Here is a 22,642-nt window from a genome sequence, read left to right as displayed (position 1 = left end):
TTAACATTCAAAAAATTGTAGAGTGGGAAAGATCTCCCTAATGTTGGCCTTCTTTTCAATTTAAACACAAAAAGTGTAAGTTGTGCATATATACAACTATCACTCCCTCATTTGAACATCTCATCTCTCTACAAGCATTTATTTCCTATCACTCCAATTGAGAAAAGTAATTATGTATGTTCAAGGCATTATAGGAGAGATTTGAAGTCAAGAATTTAAGCATTCAAGTTAGCAATCATAACCAAGTTTATGTGTTTATCCATGAATGAAGGCATGCATTAGCTCCTATCAAGAAAATTTATCATTTGTTAATTAAATAGCATTTCCTTAAGGCTTTTAGCCTCTACCCTACTAGGGGTTGGCTCTATTTTATAATCATCATAACTATAGTGGAGGTTAACTCCTACCTAGAGTTTGAACTAGGTAAGCCCCTATACAACACAACATTTTTTCTTCTTTTCAATGTGTAGTTTATAGGTCAGACTATTGAAAATTGTAGAGTTGTAGAGTGTAGACTAAAACATTAGAAAACCCTTGATCTATGTTGATTTGTGCATGTGATCGAAACTTTTTAGTTGAATTTTGGAGGGATTGATCTGCAGGACATCTTGATCTAGAATCCAAAGTTTTAGCTATCAAAAACACCTTTAGGTCCAAGGCGCCTAGCACACTTGAGAGACACTTTCAACTCTAGATTTTAGTGATAGGTTTCTCTCTATATCTCATTTCTAGATTTGTGCTTCGGAGTTGGCTTTTTGTTCTATATCTTTCCATTTATGTTAAATCTTGTTAGCTTCCTAGCATTTCACCTAGTTCTTTCATCATTTCATATCTAATCACATCAATAAAAAAGAGAACAATTAATCATCAATGCCCATCTCTCCCAAGGGATTGAATTTGGGCCTAATTTATTATCCTCCAATGAATGTAGGATTGGTAATGATTCCTAGTTTGCATGTTTAAGCTAGTGAAGACATTTTCCCAACATGTCAGTCCTTAATATAATGACTAGTCTACATGTGACATATTCTTTCATGAATTTGTCTCATGATATCATCCTATCTTATCTCATTATGTTTCATTCCTAGAGGGTGATCATGGTCCCTAGATCTATTGTTCATCACCCTATATTAGATCGATGGATGAAGATTTGACAAGTCATTTCCCTAGCCACAAATTTCAACCTCAAACTTTTAAAATTCAAAATTCAAATCTATACCTTCTTAATCTCCCATAATAGTATACATTTCTACTTATTCATATGCCATATTATAATATTTAAAGACATTCATTCATTTTAGATAATGAAAGTGTAAAAAACAACCTAAAAATTATTGAAAAGCATTTATAAAAACATCATAGCAATATTATCTATTGGTGTCCATCAAAGTAGATCCATTTCACACTTGTTCTCAACCATTATTGCAAGAACAATATTTGAAAAGGATGTGTCTATTCTGGCTCCAAAACGACAGTACGGATTGACTAACACGTGTGTTAGTCGCATGTTTTACATCGTTGATTTTGCAATTAACAGCTGTGATTGACTAACCTGTCGCTAACATGCTGTACAAAAGGTCTGTTTTGGAGCCAGAATAGCTTCAGCCATTTGAAAAGGCCGAAGCTATTCTGGCTCCAAAACAGACCTTTCGTACAGCGTGATAGCGATGTGTTAGTCAATCGCAACCGTTTATTGCAAAATCGACGGTGTAAAACGCGCAACTAGCACGCATGTTAGTCAATCCGTACTGCCGTTTTGAAGCAGACATGTCTATTTGAAAACATCATCAGTCCTTACCGATTTCAAATTCCAATGGTAAAATTTATGTCAATTCAAATTCCCTCTGTATTTTTTAAGCTATCTGCCATCATAGCGAGAAAGATTGGGGTTCAAGAGATTTCTACCTCTTTTGCGTTGAGGGCAAACACTCAGAACCCTTCAATCAGTTTATACACATCCCCTGAAGAACTGCATTGATAAAAATGCGCTTTCAGACGGTAACACGGACGTTTTTAAAAAACAAACTGGTCAACATGTATGATAAGTGCGGAAATTTGATGGATGCTCGCAGGGTTTTCGACTGCATAACAGAACGAGATGCTATCTCGTGGAACATGATTATTGTAGCTTACCGAAGGCATGGGTTTTTTCAAGAGGCATTTACACTTTTTAGTCGCAACAAACAGGTGTCCTACCTGATCGGTTTACGTTTGCGCACATCCTCCCAGCATGCGCCAAAATGAGGTCTTTGGAACAGGGTGTGGAGATTCATCAAAGAGTAATCGAAAGAGGTTTTTTGTCAGACGTTGTAGTTATCAATTCCCTCATAGATATGTATGTGAAAAGTGGAAGCATACAGAAAGCACGCGAATTGTTTGACAAAATGCCCAAACGGGATCCGGTTTCATGGACTGTGATAATTGCAGGATGCGTGCGGTACGGATTTCTTGATGATGCATTAAAGATTTTTAAGGAAATGCCTCAAAGGGATGTGATCTCATGGACTGCAGTGCTTGCAGGATATGCGCAAAACGGGCTTGCTGAAAAAGCTCTGAAGATTTTTAAGGAAATGCTATTCGAAAGACTAAAACCTGACTCCGCAACCTTTGCTAGCGTCCTTCCTGCTTGTGCCCAAATAGGAGCATTGAAGGAGGGTATGGAGATCCACCGCATAATTATTGAAAGCGGATTCTTGTCAGATGCAATCGTTGTGACGGCTCTAATAGTTATGTATATGAATTGTGGAAGGATACAGAAGGCGCGCGCTTTGTTTGACAAAATGCCTAAACAGGATGCCATCTCCTGGAATGCAATTGTCGCAGGATATGCACATAATGGTGGTCTTGGTGAGGCTTTGCGACTTTTTCGAGAAATACCTCAGCGGAATGTGGTCTCATGGACTGCGATGATTACAGGATATGCGAAAAATGGGTTTATTGAAAAGTCCTTGGAGTTTTTTAAGCAAATGCAGTTAGACGGTGTAAAGCCAAATTCAGCAACCTTTGCCAACGTCCTTTCAGCCTGTGCGACAATGATTGCTTTACAACAAGGTATGGAAATCCATCAACGAGTAATTGAATGCGGTTTTTTGTCAGATGTCATGGTTGTGATTGCCCTGATAGATATGTATGCAAAATGTGCAAGCATAAAAAAGGCACACAAATTATTTGAAAAAGTGCATCGTCCAACTGTGGTCCTATGGACTGCAATGATTGCAGGATACGCAAATCATGGCCATGGCAAGGATGCCCTGGAACTCTTTGAGCTAATGAAGCACTCTGGAACCAATCCCAATCATGTGAGCTTTGTTTGTGTTTTATTTGCATGCAGCCATGCAGGTCTAGTGGATGAGGGTTGCAAATACTTTAATTGCATGAATGACTCTTATTCCATTATGCCCACTATTGATCATTATACATGTATGGTTGACCTTCTTCGACGTGCTGGCTATCTAGAGGAAACTCTAAACTTCATCATCAAGATGCCAATAAAACCAGACGCGGTTGTGTGGATGTGTTTGCTTGGTGTATGTAGATCACATGAGAATATAGAGCTAGGAGAGTTTGCAGCAACTCTCATTTTTGAGTTGGATCCTAGAATGCCCACCCCGTATGTACTTCTTTTACACATATATGCAGATGCGGGCAGATGGGATGATGTTCAAAGGGTTTGGAAACTGATGAAAGATAAAGGAGCTAAAAAGATACCTGGATGTAGTTGGATTTAAGTCCATAAAATGATACATGATGTTCAAAGGTTTTGGAAACTGATGAAAGATAAAGGAACTAAAAAGATACCTGGATGTAGTTGGATTTAAATCCATACAATGGTACATACTTTTCATGTAGGAGAATGCATCCACAAACAAATAAAATCTATTCAAATATGAAGACATTGTCTCGACTCTTGGAAGATGAAGGAAAAAAATCTATTCAAAGTTGAAGACATCGTCTTGACTCTTGGAAGATGAAGGAAGCAAGGTATATTATGGATTCAAAACCAGTATTGAATGACCAAAAGGCAGGGGAAAATGAGTAATTCCGCAGCCACCATAGTGAGATGTTGGCAATTGCTTTTGGGTTGATACGGCATATTAGAGTTCTTGAACACCTTGGAGTATGTGATGCCTGCCACACTGCAACCATGTTTTTCTCTAAGATTGTTAGAAGAGAAACCTTTGTGGGAGGTACAAACTAGGAACATTATTTTGAGCATGAATATTGTTTTATGGAGATTCTTGAATATGCTAAGTGAAGCAAGCTATCAAGAAAGGAACAAACTATATGGTAAAGAGAATTGCATTTGAAAGAAGGAATCGGATTTTGTTATCAGTACTAAAAAAATTGCTGTTTCTTAAGTGTTTCATGAGCTGGACCATACAGCTAACTTGATGAAATCACATTTTATAATATAAATCACTACCTTGACATATGAGGGAGGCAATTTGTTGAAAGTTCTGTTTTATAATAACATGGATGAGACAAGACCGTAAATTATTTTTCACAAATTCCATACAGTTTTGGAGTGAAATGCTGGAGCAGGCAGCAGGAGAATGGATGAAAGGAATGGGATTTGTGGAGGACATGGAAAGATGCTTAGCACAGTAGAAGAAGAGCTTGTATTATTTGATTAAGAGTGCATATTCCTTCGTTTCTTTATTTCTATCTATCAAATTTTTGTATGTTATTTTTGTGTGGAATAATTAGTTTATATCATGGTATAATGGTGAAATTTTTGTGCTCACGCCATTTTTCATTTAGTTTTCTCTATTTTGAGGGGAGTGTTTTGATACTGACATAATTTTGGCATAATTTTGTGCAATGTTGAAATCCTTGTCTTATGTTATCCACCTACCCATTTTCATATGTTCCGATCCACCTATTATGCATTCCTATTCGCATGTTCATACACACTTTCACATTTTCCTTATCCACATCTTTATCACACCTATGTTCACACAGATTTCCATGCATACCTAACCCATTGAGATTTAACCCTTTTTCTATCCTAGAACTAGTTTGTAGCCATGAACTCATCCTACCCCAATTTAAAAATTTGAATTCAAATTTGATCAACTCACCACCTTTACCTTTCCCCTCTAGAACCCACTAAACACAAATTTGCATGGTGTGTTGCTATGTCATTGTATTTATTAAATGCATTCATTCTACACATCTAATTATAAGAACTAATTATTCATATTTATACACTTTGATTGGTATTCTAAAAGGAGTCTAGCTTCTCACAAACATTCTAGTGTCAAATTTGTATAATTGAAGATTGTTGTTTTGATTATTCATAAATAATTTCAAAGGCTGATTTAGGTGAACATGTCTTCTTGTGATGGTGTTCTAAAAGAAGGAATTTAGTTTCTCACAAACATTCTAGTAGCATTTGTACAATTGAAACAATTGTTCTTTGATTATTCATAGAAATTTTGGAGGGTTGATGTAGGTGAATATCCCTTCTTGTGATATACTAACATCCTCACAAAGATATTAATAATTATCACTAATCCACAAATATTAAGCATAGAGAGTTAAGATACATCATGTGTGAAGAAAGGTAGTCTTCGAATCACTTAAGAGGACTTCACAAATACAAAAAGAGTTTGTGATCCTAAATTCATCCCTACATAATGCCAACAAAATATTCTAATTCTAAGACAATTACTAGTTTGTAGCACATCAAATTCAAATCTATATTAAGACAAAACATTCTTCAAACAATTATTAAGTATATTTGTTTCTATTTACATTTTGAGCATTTCAATTACTAGCACAATTATTGTCATGCCCCTGCCAGGATATAACCCCACCATCCTTCAAAGAGAATAAAATAATAAATTATTGTTGTTTGTCTATCGCTGATTATGTGTCTATTCATAAGACTTCCCCGTTTTAATATTCTCTAAGCTGATCACTACATAAATCAAAGGTAGCGGTTATATTGGAGGACACAGCACGATTGGTGGAAAGGTAAGTGAGGTATCCTTCATCCCCTGTTAAGGATATTTAGGGAGAAACTCCATTTGGAGGAAATCATTGAACAGTTAAAGGGGCATTTACTTAACTGATCAAGGAAGCAATGGAAGAAGAGGAATTCTTTCAGATATTTAAATCTGAAAAGGCAGCATTGAATCATAAAGAGGCAGATCAGAAAATAACAACTCATCTACTCTCAGCATTATAAAAGAAGTCTACAATAACTTATATTTTGCAAGTATTTGTTATGCAACAGAGTAACAAATCTGAGACCAAATTTCATACATTTTATATACAATGGATATTAGAATTATCATTTAATTCATATATTTGATATGCAATAATATGTAATGTTGCTCTTTAATTATTACTTATCCATAAGCAATTATGTGGAGGTGGGGAAGGGAATACAAGGAGGGGGAATTATATGAGATCCCATCTAAGTAGGCCATCCCATAGTGGATGACTGATGTGTCTATCATATGTGGGCCAAGGAGGTATAAAGTTCGCTTTTGGACTTAGATAGTAGGATTTCAAGAATCCTATTGTGATTTCTTCTCCAATTTCCAAGATGATCGAGTGATGGATATTGGCAACATGTTGTTATTGATGTTCAACTTGATGTCTGACAATATGCATTGTCCTTGATGATGCGTTCTTGATGATGAGTAGTTGTTATGTGGTCATTGTTGTTGTGTTGGTGTTGATGTCAATGGAGAGAGTGATGTCAGTGTTGTCATTTGTTGTCAACTTGTGGTTTGTATTGGGATGTCAGATATGTTTTGGTAAAATATGAGATAGTTATTATTGATGCAGTTACTTTGGGTTGTGGATGTTGACCTTCTTGGTGTTCGATGCCTACATTTTAGTATGAAATGTTGATGTGTTAATGATGCTGGACACAATGGATTACTGAGAGGGGGGTGAATCAGTGATTTAAGCACTTTTATCTTCAATAGAGAGATACCGGTAGTATATGAAACAATTAGGTTGTTAACCGGTAGCTCAAACAGTGCAAACTAGGTGTGTAAATGGTTTTGCTAAAACATTAACATAACACACACACAAGAATGCAACAGACAACACCAGATATATGAGGAAAACCCAATGTGGGAAAAACCTCGATGAGAATACCTGCTGGAGATCTTCTACTCCAATCTAGCCTCACAAAGAAACTTTGATTACAATTTTTAGGGCACCAACCCTTGATTTATGAGCACCAACTCAAAGGAGCACCAACCCCTGCACAATTTATAGGATACAATCTAAAGGAGCTACAACCCCTGGACTAAGCTCCAACTTAGTGAAAACAATATAAAACTCAGTTATGCAAATGAAATCATTGTTGCAAATGAAGTTTTGCAACCTTAGAATATTCTACCCTGCCGGTTTCAACCTTACAAGTCTGTATTCTCTCCACCCACTCTACAACTTGGCTTTTCTGATTAACTTTTCTAAGTCCCCTCACACAATGTCTTCACTCTTCAACTCATACTTGATCACTCTTTATCAGGTACCGCTTTTGCTGGCTTGTCACCTCTGTGTTCTATGCTCACTCCACTGGTTTGCTCCTTACATCGGTTTATCCTGCTTCTCCTTACTAGTACAGTCTTCTCTCATAAACACTTCAAGTGTTTATCTCTTCGGCTCTCCAACAACAATTTCACACTTTCCTTCAATCCGCAACAGCAATCATAGTCTCAAGTCATCATATTTAAACTTGAGCGTTCCCGCCAAGAAACAATTCAAACTTAGGGCGGTTAGGGTTTCCTTCACCCGACAAAATCTGCATGAGATCCGATCTAATCTGTCTTGGATCGATCATCTGTACTCGAGGGATCCATCTGTATGCAATTTCCATTATCCAATGCATACTTGCTAAAGATAGCAATCTCGTCCATGATTTTCTTCCTTGAAATCTATTGACTCATTTACGTCCAATTGTTTCCTTCTTGAGTTCATCTTGTAGTTTGATTTCTTTGCTTCGATCCAGATGCCAACTACTCCCTGATCTGTCTCTGTTATTCTTTCTTCCTTGAGCCGCATCAGTTAGTTATCATCCTGTGATTTGTGGTTGTTTCATTAATGCCCACTTAGTTGTTTCAACAACCATGCCGATGGAAACTTCGCCGACCTCTGCATGCTTGCCACCTCAGCTCCACATGGCATCACAATGGTCAAACACTCAGCTCACTGACACAAGGTTGGTTTACACTTGAACATTCACCAAACTCATACCAGTACAAGCCTTTACCGGTGAAACCTTCTTCTCTTGCTAATCGGTAGTGCACACTACACGAGTAGCACATCTTCACCTCCGGTGGTTTGTGATCACTTTAACATTCTGTCTCTTCATCATAAACATGCAACCATCCTTTAAACTGGTTCATGCTCTACTGGTTATCACTCAACTTGCTAACACACATATGCATCTCACCTCATACCGGTGAAGTCACTGATAGTCTCAATAACAACTTATCTTCCACCATGCTGGTTGACAAGCCTTCATGTTAATCTTCTTAATACCTTATTTGTCTTCCACCATACCGGTTCACTCTTCTTTATACTAGATGGCATCCTCTACTGGTAGCTTTCCTACAATACCAGTTGACATCAATGACAACTCAATGCCAACAAATGATGGTAGTATAATGTTGTAGCATGATGATGATGATGATGATGATGATGATGATGACTAGGATGTGCTTTCTTTGGCCTTGACACTCTTGTTTAGGTTAATGTTGGTTGTGGAATGTTTTTTGTATGAGGAGATGTGATATGCGAGAAATAGTATTTAAAGTTTTGTTGGAGGAATGCTCCACATTCTTTTGCATTTGAGAATCTGTTCTTGTAGATTTAGACATAATGTTTATGCTATGTGGAAATTGCATTGTTATCTTTTCATAGTCCTAGTGTTGCTACTAATGTGGCTAGTGATTGTTGTTTGTTGATAGTCTGGTTCTCTGTCAGAAGTGGATTTGATTGGTCCAAAAAATTCTCCACATTTCTCCGCATTGATGTTTCAAGTGCTACGACTTGGAGGGCATGCTTATAATGTTTGGGCATTGTCTTAGTTCCAGTTTCAGGTGTTTATATGTTTTAAAAAAAGATTTATTGATGTTCTATTCAAGACAATTTCCTAACATTCTGGCAATGAAGTGTTTCGAATCTGTTTGTGTTTCATCAACATATATAGAAGTGAGAATGAGAAATAAGTATTTGGGAATGGTGTTGGATGTTCTAGGAATGTCCTTGTGTGCTCCACATGGTGTTGAATGTTCAGGTTGGTGTTGCATTATGTCTGGTGTTGTCTTTCTGGGTAATTGTTGTGGTTTGGCCGACAAAGTTTTGTTTTCTAGTTCATGCTATGATCTTAATGATATATGCTGACCTTGGAGAGTGTGTTAAGTTGTTTTTGGGTCCTACCTTTGGTGTGTGGGGACCCACATCAAGTATTTTTTTGGATGCTATGTTTTTGGACTGACTAGTTATGTGCTACATTGTTTATCTACACATTACCTTATTGTCATCCTTGGATGATGCACAACAACATGTGTATTATTTGTAGTTACTTAAAGAGGCATAAAATGATGTTTTAGGTCCCTTCCATGTCTTGGATTGGATTGCATTCACCACAATTATGTTTCATGGACAACTTAATAAGACCTATGCCTATCCTTTGTTTTGGCCAACCTAATTGATGTTTGTAATGAAGAAGATGGTATAGAATTTGGAGTTGTGAGGTGTGGGTGTTTTGATGTGTGTGTAAATTAGAATATGTGGGAATGCGATTTCATGATCATAATGTTTGCAAAGTATTAAGATGCGAAGGCAATGAAAGTGTGGTGGTGATTTTTGTTGGAGTTGGCTACTTGTGACAATGGTTCAAGTGCAACTTCATATTTGGAGAAGACTTTATCTTGTTGATTCAAATGTTGTGATATTGTATCTTGCTTCTAGAGAAGTGATCTTCAATTTGCAAGTCTTTGTATCTTGCTCTAGAGTAGTGACCTTTAGCCTACAATTCCTTTTCTATCTTTCCCTAGAGCAGTGAGCTTGAGCTTGCAAGTCCTTGTGTATCTTGCCTTGGGATAGTGCATCTCAACCTACAAGTCTTTTAGGTGGCATTTTGCTTCTTTGTGAATGGGCCTAAAATATATTCGCAATCATTTCATATATTGTGAGTTAACTCTCACTATGGTTTTTCCCTAGTTGGGTTTTCCACATAAACATGGTGTTCTCTTATGCATTGTGTTTTATTGCTCTAGATCTTTAACTACTACTAATAAAGTTAAAAACAAGTTGATTATTTTTTGGGAAGATAAAGTTTAATGCTAAATATTTTAAGGTCTAGATTGATTCATCCCCCCTCTCAGTCTTAAGGTGTGTTCAACAATTGATATCAGAGCTAAGTTTCTCTAAAAGAAGCTTAACCACTTGAGGCATATCTAAGATGGCATAAGATGGATCTTACAAGATTCTTAAGTGTATGTCCTAAATTGTACTCCCTTACAATTTTTTCCTCATCTGGACCCTCACCTTCGCATTCTTGTTTTGAGGCCTGACTAGAGCCCTGGTTCTTCTCACACGATGCAAATTCTTCATTATTTTCACCTTGCACATCGTTTACCCTTTGTTTCTGGGTTCTTGATTAGTTAGGACCAAGGCACAGGTGCCCTAGTTCTTAGGGACCAGAGTGCCCAATGCCTTGGTCCTCCCAATTAATGGTCACATCATTTCAAGTTGGGACCTAGATCCCATGTCGGCTCATGTTGAAAACTAAGTTTTTTTCAAGGGGCGGGTATAAAAGGAGGTCTACCCCTCTCATTTTGATATATCTGAGAAAAAAAAATCACCCATCCATTAAGCAATCAAGCATTCAAATTCAAGTGAGAAAACAATCAGTCTTCTTTCAAGCATTAGAGCAGAAGTAAGGTCAAGTTTCAAGCATTGGAGTTGACATTCATGTTATATATTTATGAAGACTTCATGAAACCCTAATTCCTCATGGAGACAAACAAAACTCTATTGAAAGGCATATAATTAGTGTTTTTTGTCATTATTCAGCATCTCCCTCAAAAGGAGAACATTTCCATTACTACAATTCAATTACATTTCATTTCTATTTCATGATAAATTCCAAAACCAAGGTTTGACCTAAGGCAAACCTCTATTCCCAACCTATTTCCCTTCTCTAGTGTGCGTAGGAGTATGTACAAAGCTAAAATATTTAGAATTGACTTTATTTATAGTGATGAACATATTCCCCTTTGGACTACAAAAAGTGTGGAGGATATGCAACGGGCATACCGGTCATGACATTTCAAGAGCTCCTTTTGGGAATAGATCCAAATACACTCACATTCCTCATATTTAGGTTTGTGGCTTGATCTGACAACTGTAGCTTAGTGTTCATGCATTTTTACTTCAGATCCAACACATTTACCCTAATTTTAGCATTTTCACAATTCAACTTAAAAGAGGGCAATCAATCCAAATAACTAGTAAATCTAATAGAATTCTCAGCCCCTATCCTTGCTAGTTTGTGTCTAGATCTAATGGGTTTACCCCTCTTTAATGTAACAGTCCCTAAGCCTAAAATTAGTGGTTTCTACTATATCTAATTGTGGAAACCCTAATTTTTCACCATTACATTTTGGTGAACTCCCACTTTCATTTTTTAATTTATGTTCTCAGATCTAAGTTTTTATGCATTTCAAATTCAAATTTACATTTACAAGTTCAAATTTTATTAAATTTTTTAAAAATAGAGGTTAATTTCACAAAAACCCTAATTTTTAATTCTAAAATTGAGCTTGTGGGTTGTCTAATTGGATTTATTATTTCAAATTTGATTATTCATTTAATTGAAAATTTAAATTTTCCCTCCTAGATCTTATTTTCAGATTGAATTACATAAATTTAGTGGTTGAATCTATACAAACCCTACTGTAAAATTCTAAAATTTATCATCAACTTTTAGATATGATCTTTAATGAACACTATGTTATGATCTAGATGCATTTATCTTTCAAATCCATAAATCAAATTGCTTAATTAATTGGTTAATCAATCATTTTCACAAAATTTTGTATTGCTTAATCAAAATTTTCAAATTCAAATTCCAATTTCCCTCCTTTGTGCATGAGTTTTACTACCATTAGTCCTACCTATAATATTCTTGTGAGAAGTAGAATTAAGGCTTCCCAAGGTTTAATTACTAAGGATATGGAGCCTAATTTTGTTAACTTGTTTCATGAGAATGTGGGTGGTTCTTCTATTCCAACAATTGATGTTATTTATCTCCCTTCTTTATATAATTCTCACGATGAGGGTGGATCACTAACTAGGTTTTCTGCTAACTATTTGGAGAAGATTGACAATGAATTTGAAAATATTCAACAATGGATGAATCAACAATAACTAGAAAGTGAGGCTATCCCATTGATTGAAGGATTAAAAAGAATGGTTCAAAATGATAAAGTTGGTGTTGTTTTGTTGTTTGGTCTTTCTCATATTGTTAATACTAATATCATGCCTATGAAAAGTTGTGCTAAAGTTCTTGGTTACATTCAAGCACCCAGTGAAGTTAATCATTCTATTCCTATGGCTACATCTATGCCTACCATGCCTACTTTCACATACACTATAATGGCTACTTCCACACAAAATGTTAATCCTATAAATATTAGTCAAGAGGGCAACATTGCTAATCAAATTCTTTCATATCTCCTTCTATGAGTCTTTCATTTGTGACCCAATCATCTCCCATACCTACAATGTTACTCCTCGATCCCAATCTAACATGTCTAATTTTAATCCATTCATTGAAGAAACCATTAATAGCCTAGCTCAAACCATCTCATCCATGCAGCAACAAATAGCTTCCATGAACAGATCAAAATTTATTGTGCCCACATTTGTCAATATAGTGAGATCATTATCTAGTGATATTGTTCATGTTGTCCCTCCTAAACATATGGAAGTCCCTCAATTGGAGCTTTATAATGGAAAAGGTGATCCCTTGACCCATTTGAAAATATTTCAAACTTTGTGTAGTGATTTTCCTCACGATGAAAGACTTTTGGCTAAATTGATTACTAAAACATTTAGAGATAAATATTTGCAATGGTATTGTTCTTTGCCTCCTTATTCAATTACATAATTTCAACAATTGGCTAATGCTTTTATTCAACAATTTCACAATAATATTGTTCCTAAGCTTACTTTGATAGATTTGATTCATTGTAAGCAAGGTGTTAAAGAAAAAGTGACTAATTTTATTGGTAGATATAAACATTTGTATTCTCAAATTTCTTATCCTATGCTTGATCATAATTTTCAAAGAATTTTTATTTCTAATTTGCAAAAACACATTAGGGATAAGCTTCTTTTTTCTGAGTTTACTTCCTTTACGCAATTGTGGGCAGTGATTCATAACTATCAACTTAAAGTGAGTCAATTTGAAAAATCTCCTTCAATGGCTTCAATTGATAACAATGAAAGTGCTCAACAACCTTTTGCGAAGTTTAAACCAAATAAATGATTCATCAAGTTTAATGACAACAACAATACCCAGGTAGCAGTTGTGACAACAATTGTGCCTCCTTTATCCAAGTATTTTAGAAATGAATTCACTCCTCTTTATGAATCTTTGCATAGCATTATGACATAATTATTGAATAAAATTGTGTTGAAACTGATGAATACTAAGAGGGGGGGTGAATTAGTATACCAAAAAATAGTGAACTCAAACTTCTAAACAATTTAGCAGATAACCGGTATAACAGATTCACTAATAAACTGGTTAAGATAAATGCAAACCAAATAGAAATAAAGCATTCACCCACAAAACCACAATCACCATAACACAAGATATTTGACGTGGAAACCCAAATGGGAAAAACCACTGTGAGCAGACTCACAAGTAACTATCTACAGAATAGAAACCAGACCGGTTAAGGTCATACAATGTTCTTTACCAGAATAGATTCTGTTAGGAATCTAGATCTCTGTTAAGAGATAAGTCCTATTAAAGACTACCTTGTGAGAGGATTTCAGATCCACAATTGTGAACCAACTTGTTAGAGGATTTACAAAGGATTTGCTAGGCCTACCCAGTTAAGGGTTTCAGACTTGTTAAAGATATGAGTAATCAACAAGTGGGTGATCTAGATACTAGCACAGTATGCTTGGTTAGATCCTTGATAGCTCATTGTTAATGCACTTTAGCATTACTTCGGTCTTCAGTATCTCAACACTCTACACAGACCTAATCTTCTCTACAAAGATTGTACATAACCTTGTCTATCTCACATACACATATATCTCTCATACATACAAACCCTAGACATGATCTCCTTATAAAGGAGTCTGATTTCATGTCAGTCCAATAGGATTAGGTTACACGTTCCTAGGTTCAGTGCATCTAGACACATTTGGTAACATGACACAAAATCACTGCCAAAGTGTCGGTGGATGATAACTCATCACAGAAATACTGGTTGGTAACTCATCATAGAGTAATACTAGTTTGTACAATATACCGATTAGCGGTTGTCAAAATTGAAGACTGGAAAGTTTTAACTACCACTTTGTTCCTTCGAACCGCTTGATTTCTTCAGTCAATTTGTGATCGATAAACATCTTCTGCAGAACACCGATAGTCTTAAGACTATAACACATAATACCGGTTGTAACAATTACCAGTTGAGCATAACTCATACATTAAGAAAGTGTACACAAAGCAAGTGTGTGTCCATCAATGACAATCACAACATCATCAAAATGCCAACAATCTCTCCTTTGGCATTGATGACAACACTTAGAAAAATTTTGACATCTAAGTGTTTTTACAACAAAAATATGCCATAATCAAAATTACTCCCCCTAAGCATATACACTATCCCTTTTGCAGAAATTACAATGTATACTACTCCCTTAAAGTGGTAAGATGAAAGTATACATAACATAGACCAAAATTTTAAATACTACTCCCCCTTTGCCAACAATAACAAAGTAATGCAGAATAACCCTTGTTTCTCATTATCATAAAAAATGGAGTAAATGTTTATAATAAGGAATGAAACTTATCAAAAACAGATTTAAAATCCTGCATAAAAGTTTTCATGGCTAATGACCATGACCCAAGTAATGAGGTAGCAACCTCACTTTCTGTCTACATCTGGAACACCAGTTCTTCCATATCACCAATGGTACTCATCTCTTGAGTGACCGCGATGGCTTCCAGATTGAGAAAACATTTATGAAGAATTTGCAGTCTAGGTAATAAGACCAGTTGATGCTCCTGCAAATCTCTTGACCAGTTGCTGATCTCCAATTCTATCCTGACAGTCTGAAGCTGATAAGGATGAACTATTTTCCCATATGTAGTGAAGGAATCATATGGCAACTTGAAGTTGCTTATGTATGCTTGCAAATCCGATTGGAGTTTATCTTTTTGTGTGAGCACATCATCACAAAATAGATGGGGTTGGCTGATTTTGCTCAACAGTAGTTTCCCCTCATCCATAGCAACACTTATATCCTTCTATTGTTTCAGAAGTTGAGACTAGAGCTCATTCAGTTTCTTGACTAAGGCAGTGTTGAGTGCCTTTTCATGCTTCTTCTTTGCATTTGATTCAACAACTTCTTCCAGACATTGTACCTGGTCCTCTACAATGGTACACAAAATTTTAAGTTTAGACAAAGAGGAATCGGTACTAGGGAGGTTAGTACTAGGCATCAAACTAGTAAGGGTGTCAACCATAGTTTGAATGACATCATGTTCCTTCTTCCTCCTCAATGCTTCCAATCTTTCCTATGCAAGCTTTATGCTTTGAAGCAGCTCCGATTCATCTACAGATTGGAGATCAATAGGATTGACGATGTCAACTGGTTGGGCTTGACCATTAGTTGCCTTGGGAGTATCCGCTTGTTTGGCTTTCTCTGCTTCCTTCTCCTCTACTGCTCTTTTCTTTTCTTCTTCTTTCTTCTTTTGTTCCTCTTCTTGTTTCTTCTTCAGTTCTTCCTTCTTCTTATCTTCTTCTTGCTTTTTCTTTTCTTCCTCCTTTTTCTCCTCTTCTTTCTTTTTCTCCTCTTCTTTCCTCTTCTCCTCTTCTTTTCTCTTCTCTTCTTCTTGTTTCCTCTTGTCTTCCTCTTTCTTTTTCTCTTCCTCTTTCTCTGCTTTCTTTTTATCAGCCGTTTCCTTGTCCTGTTTCTCCTTCTCTGCTTTTTCTTTATCCCATTTCTCCTTCTCTATATTTAGAGTGACATACAATGCATCCACATAAATAGTGTCAACCTGTTCTATAACTCTTTCTCCTTCACCATCAAATACCTCATCCGGTTTGGCTGAGGATATGTTAGGTTCTTGTTCAACCTTCATATTAGCCTCAGACACTTGATGTAATCTAACAACAACTTTTGCATGTAGATGGGTGTCCTTCTCTACTTCAGAAGTTCTACCTTCTAGTAGCCCGAGTCTTCTTCTTCTCATGAAGAAGAGACCTTTATTCTTGTCCATTATCTCAAACAATTTTGAATAAGAGGCATCGGGAAAGTATTGAGCAAAGACTTTTTCCCTTATTTCTTATTCTTTCTCAATAGCAATGCACCATTTATTGTCCAAAGAATTGTATAAAGAATTAGGTGTGACCCATCTGATTTCAGATGGCGACCAGTCATTGACACACAAATATCTAATAACCTCTTGTTCTACTTATTCTTTCTCATTATCAGAAAAATCATCAAAATATTGTTTTAAGTCATCAAGCACCTTTCTCTTAATATTCTTTAAAGTCCTTTGACAATGTGTCATAGGCTTATAAGAAGAGATGTCTATATTTATCGGTGATGATGATGCAGGTGCATTACTAGTAGATTTTGCCTTCTTGCTTGATTGCCTAGTCTTCTTAGGCTGTACTTCCGGTTCAGTATCCTCTGACTTCGGTGGGCTATTTTTGGTCTTCTGCTTCCTCTCAAATACTTTAGCGGGAGAAACTTCTAGTTTCTTCTTGGCAAGTGACCACTTGGTCACTTTTGGACTTGTTGAGGTAATCGGTGCCGATACCGATGGTACTACCTTTCTCTTTTTCACTGTAGGATCTTCAACTGGTGTTACTCTCTCTAAGTAGGTGTCGGTTCACTTTTTCTTTGCATCTAAAGGTGAGGCAAGCAGGGTAGAGGCATACCCATCCAACAAGTCATACATCAATTCATACCCCATAGGTTCTATTGCTTCCTTTCTTGGTTCTACTTCTTCCATTATGCATTCATCTACCTTTATGGTAAAGTAGATGTCATCTTCATATTTCTTTACAATATCTCTAGATATCCTTATCCTCTGGCTCATTTTCCGCTTGATTTCATCAAAGTATTTGTTCATAACCTCAGGATATCCGGTTCCTACCTCTTGAAGACTTTCCCTAATTTGCTTAGAGACCGGTTGGTCAGCAAACCATTGAATATCACCTACTCTAGGAAAATAGCCTTGAGAGTAGAAAATTAGGCCGATCAAAAGTTGTCCAAACCTGAACCTTAGAGCATTATCCTATTTGATGGATTTCAATTTCAATAGTAGTTGCTTTTGCAAATAGGTACACAAATTAAAAGAGGTGTCTTCCTTAATCATTCTATAGGTGACATTTACTGCAACAGTGGGGATAGAGTTTATTTTGCTGGCATAAAACACCTGGTAGCCAATCATCATGCAAGCATACTTAAACAAATCATCTTTGATGGTGTTGGCAGTCATTCTCCATTGGTTGCTCAGAGAACTAGTGAGCTTAGTCATTTCAGTCTTGATGACTTTCCTTAGAGCTGGCACCTCACCAATATTACAGAAATCGGTGATAGCATGAATTGCTTTCGGTGTGATGTCATGCATCTGCTCAAGGTACATTTTATCATCGTGTACTTTTCTCAAGATGATGCGGATGTGATCTTCAGTGAACTCTTCCAGAAAGTAAACCGCAATGTGTAGTTTCTTCTTCTCTAGGATGCTATATTCTAGTTTGATTTTATTGTCATCCCCATAGAAAAGACCTAGCTAGGAATGGATTACGAGGGATCCTAGGTCTTCCAATTTAAAATCAATATAAGCTAAAATAACTTCCTCAACTATGACTCCAGCGGGTATCTGGGATAAAACATTATATTTCATCTTCTTTTGAATTAAATTCACTGAGTCTACAGGTGCACTAGAACTAGAGTGCGATGCAGAAGCCATGATTGAATGATAGATAGAAATTTTGAGAAATAACTTCACACTTTGAAATTTAGGGTTTTGCAATGTCACTCACAACACATCACTTCGGTTGCTGGATTACCGCTTGGTGTTCTTCACTTGATTGATTGAAAATGATCTTTGGATTCTTCTGCAAGATTTTGAGTTCACTTTGAATCGCTAGTCAAATCTCTCTTGTCGCTTTGCACTTGAAAATTCTTCACTCAAAAATAGATAAGTGAAAATGGCATCAAAAATCCCTTTTAAACAATCTTTCACCTACCATAATAAATGCTCCATCGCTAGGGTACAAACCCTAATTTTTGCCTTTTACCACTTCAAAATCTTCTGCTGATTGACACATAAAGTATACCAGTTAAGGTCTTTACTGATATAAGCCAGGGGTTCAAATATTTCACCAATATGCTCCCTCTAAGCTTTTCTAAGGCTCAGTTTTCTAGTTCAAAGACTTCCACACTAGGTGCAAAAACCGGTTCATCCTGAGACACTTCTTCAGATTTCTTTTTCCAAGTTTTATTCATTCCCGCTTGAATGGTTTCAACATCAATCTTCCCTTCTGGAGTGACCATTATATCATCCAATAGGTTCTTTCTCATTTTGTAGGTTCTGGCAGTGTGTCCCAGTTTGTTGCAATGATAGCATATCATTCTAGGTGTTCTCCATGGTCCATTATTCATACTGCCATTCTTCCTTCTGCATGTTGCAGCAGTGTGACCACTACCATGATAGATCAAACAAGTTTCTCTCCAACCAGTTGCCGCCTGATAGCCACCTGACCGATGGTCATAGGTATTATATCGGTTGGGATTCCAGTTCATAGAGGGTTCCAGAACAACTCTTTGAGTTCTTGGAGGGTATCTCCCAGTGTTGTGCAAAACAAACCTGCATTCAAATGCTCTATGCCAAACTTGTTGCATGCATAGTAGTTTCCATTGAATCTATTGGATCTAGGCTTATTGTTTAGAAAATAAGGAAAATTATTGTAGGCCTTGCTTCTACACACATTAGCAGTTGTCCTTCTTTGAGACAATTAAAGAAAATAGGTTTAAACTTTTGCTTACCTTTATCCTTTGATGTTGGTTGCTTCTTTGATGCTACATATTTTGTTCTAGAGGTCTCACCTTCCTCATACCCAGAGAAACCAAGTCCAGTGGTATTCTTTACCGGTTTTGCTGATTTAAGCTTTTGCTCTAGCTTAGCAGTACTTTGATTGAATTTGGCAAGTATCTTCTTTGTCTTAGTAAGTTCTTTGGAAATAGAAGAATTGGATTCCTTCAAGGTTGCATTCTCAGAAATAGCCATGTTTAGTTCACCTTGCATTTCTTATTTTTCCACTTTACTCTCTTGGAGATGAGCAGTAAGGACACTGATTTCTTGCTTTAGCTTGGAGATCTCAGTATCTTTGTCTTTTACCAAATCTTCATCTTTCCTTCGGTTCTCAAGCTCTTAACACATTCTAATAGTCAGTCCTTCCAGTTCCCTTTTTAGGTTGGCATTAGATTCATTCAATTTTTTAACTTCTTCAACTAGGGCATCCATGTCTGCTTCATCAAAAGAACTATTTTTAGTAAGCTCCATTAGTTTCTCAGCATGCTCTCTTCTTTTGGCCAAAGAGGCTTTATACTTGACTTTGAATTCATCATAGGCTCTCCCAATCTGAGTGAGATGATGAGTAAGTTCCCTCATAGTGTATTCCCCCATATCTCCTTCAAAGTGGTTAGACTTATAGAAAGGTTGGCTTTGATACCAATTGATGAATACTAAGAGTGGGGGGGGGGGGGGGGTGAATTAGTATACCAAAAAACACTGAACTCAAACTTCTAAATAGTTTAGCAAATAACCGGTATAACAAATTCACTAATAAACCGGTTAAGATAAATGCAAACCAAATAGAAAATAAAGCATTCACCCACAAAAACACAATCACCATAACAAAAGATATTTGACATGGAAACCTAAATGGGGAAAACCACGGTGAGAAAAAACTCACAAGTAACTATATGCAGAATAGAAACCAGACCAGTTAAGGTCATACAATGTTCTTTACCAGAACAGATCCTGTTAGGAATCTAGATCTCTGTTAGGAGATAAGTCCTGTTAAAGACTACCTTGTGAGAGGATTTCAGATCCACAATTGTGAATCAACTTGTTAGAGGATTTACAAAGGCTTTGCTAGGCCTACCCAGTTAAGGGTTTCAGACTTGTCAAAGATATGAGTAATCAACAAGTGGGTGATCTAGATACTAGCACAGTATGCTTGGTTAGATCCTTGATAGCTCATTGTTAATTCACTTTAGCATTACTTCAGTCTTCAGTATCTCAACACTCTACATAGACCTAATCTTCTCTGTAAAGATCATACATAACCTCGTTTATCTCACATACACATATATCTCTCATACATACAAACCCTATACATGATGTCCTTATAAAGGAGTCTGATTTCATGTTGGTCTAATAGGATTAGATTACAAGTTCCTTGGTTCAGTGCATCTAGACACATTTGGTAAGATGACAAAATCACTGCCAAAGTGTTGGTGGATGATAACTCATCACAGAGTAATACCAGTTCATATAATATACCGATTACCGGTTGTCAAAAATGAAGACTAGAAAATGTTAACTACCGCTTTGTTCCTTCAAACTACTTGAGGTCTTCAGTCAATTTGTGACTGATAAACATCTTCTACAAAACACCGATAGTCTTAAGACTATAATACATAATACCGGTTGGAACAATTACCGGTTGATCATAACTCATACATTAAGAAAGTGTACACAAAGCAAGTATGTGTCCATCAATGACAATCACAACATCATCAAAATGCCAACATAAACTTCCTCTCATTAAATGAAATGACACTTCCAAACCTTTGCCACCTTATCGTGATTCCAAATCTTTTTGCCATTATCATCGTCACCTAGTCATGACACTGAAAACGTGTTATTCCTTAAGGAGTAGAATTTAAGACCTTATTTATAAAAATACCATATTTGTAGTTAGTGTGAATGACAAGGGAAATAAATCTATAGATCCTCTAAATCAAAACCTCCAAATCTTTACTAATCCTTTGCTTTTCCATTCTACTAATGTGGTTGAATGTGAGCATCTTGCATTTTCTCCTAATGACCTTGGCCTTTAGTCTAATAATGTGGTGAATCATATTGATAAACTTGAATCTCCTAAGGACCTATGCATTACCTTTGATCCTAGTGAGACTATTGAAGCACCTGATGGCCCAAAATATATCATTGCAAAGATCAAAGACATACTCTCATGGTAGGTTCTCATTGATCCAACATGTATGGTGAATGTAGTAACTGGAGAATACCTATATACTTTACAATTGCATCGAGTAACATATGATAAAAGTGATGTGGTGATTAAGATCTTTGATGGTTTCTCTTGTCCTGCTATTGGTTCTATGACTCTTCTCATTGAGGTTGGTACTATTGGTGTTTCCAACTAATGTCTCCAAGTATCCTCTATGAGAAGCCAACTTCAATGCTTAAGGACTTGGATCAGTGGACCAATGGACAAAATAATAACTAGAGATAAGGAACTAGTTATTTTCTTTACACTTTAGGCTTTGTTAGGCCTAGGTGTGTATCCATTCAACAACATTGTAATAATCTTGATCTCCTTTTTTAGTACTATGACATATTTACTCTTAATATATAAGTGAACCAGAAAGATCCTTGAACTTATTGGATATGGCTTCTATCTGTAACATATGTATTTTGAGTCACTATGAGAGTCGATTTGTGAGGCCCTACCCTGACTTAGTATAGCATTTCAGTGATTTTTATGATGAGTCTATTATGGATGCTTTATTTTTATGCATTATGGATTTAGAACTTATATGATTCCATGATTTGGATAACATTTCTATATGTTGATGCTTTATTTATATGCTTTATGATATAGAACTCTATATGATTCTAGAATAGGATGAATTTGAGATGATATATGTCATTATTGGATTTGCAGGACTTTACTATGATGATAGAAATAGGATGCATGTTTTATGTGTGGATCAAAATTATGAGAATTATGATAATTGCTTATGTGGAGTTGTTTGGATGTAAGATGTATTGAATTGTTTAAATGTTATATTGTATGCAGAGTGTTTGATGTGTATTCTTATTCATGTGTTTTATATTATATGAGGTTATTTGGAATTACTAATGTGTAATTGAGATGCGTAGGAAAATTATCCATCTGACCATGGAAATATTATGGAGAACCAAACCTAGACCTATGTACGTTCATAAAACCAGGGTTTGTCTATTTGAAGAGACAACACCCCATTTGTATAGTATTTTATTTGTAAAAGTGGATGTTGCATGTGTGTTAGATTGAATTTATTTATTTGTGTAAATCCAACAAGAGACAAGATTTCATGTATA

General features: G+C 36.1%; 1 protein-coding gene across 1 annotated transcript; it reads left to right on the top strand.

The window, feature by feature from the left end:
- The first annotated feature begins 2,240 nt into the window (after positions 1-2,240).
- Positions 2,241-3,728, top strand: LOC131077462 (pentatricopeptide repeat-containing protein At2g13600). Its single transcript, XM_058014951.2, has one exon. It carries the CDS (start codon positions 2,241-2,243, stop codon positions 3,726-3,728), a length of 1,488 nt encoding a protein of 495 aa, XP_057870934.2.
- Positions 3,729-22,642: the final 18,914 nt, after the last annotated feature.

Source organism: Cryptomeria japonica, chromosome 6 (assembly GCF_030272615.1).
Source record: "Cryptomeria japonica chromosome 6, Sugi_1.0, whole genome shotgun sequence".
NCBI lineage: Eukaryota > Viridiplantae > Streptophyta > Pinopsida > Cupressales > Cupressaceae > Cryptomeria > Cryptomeria japonica.
This window is presented reverse-complemented; position numbering and strand designations above follow the sequence as displayed.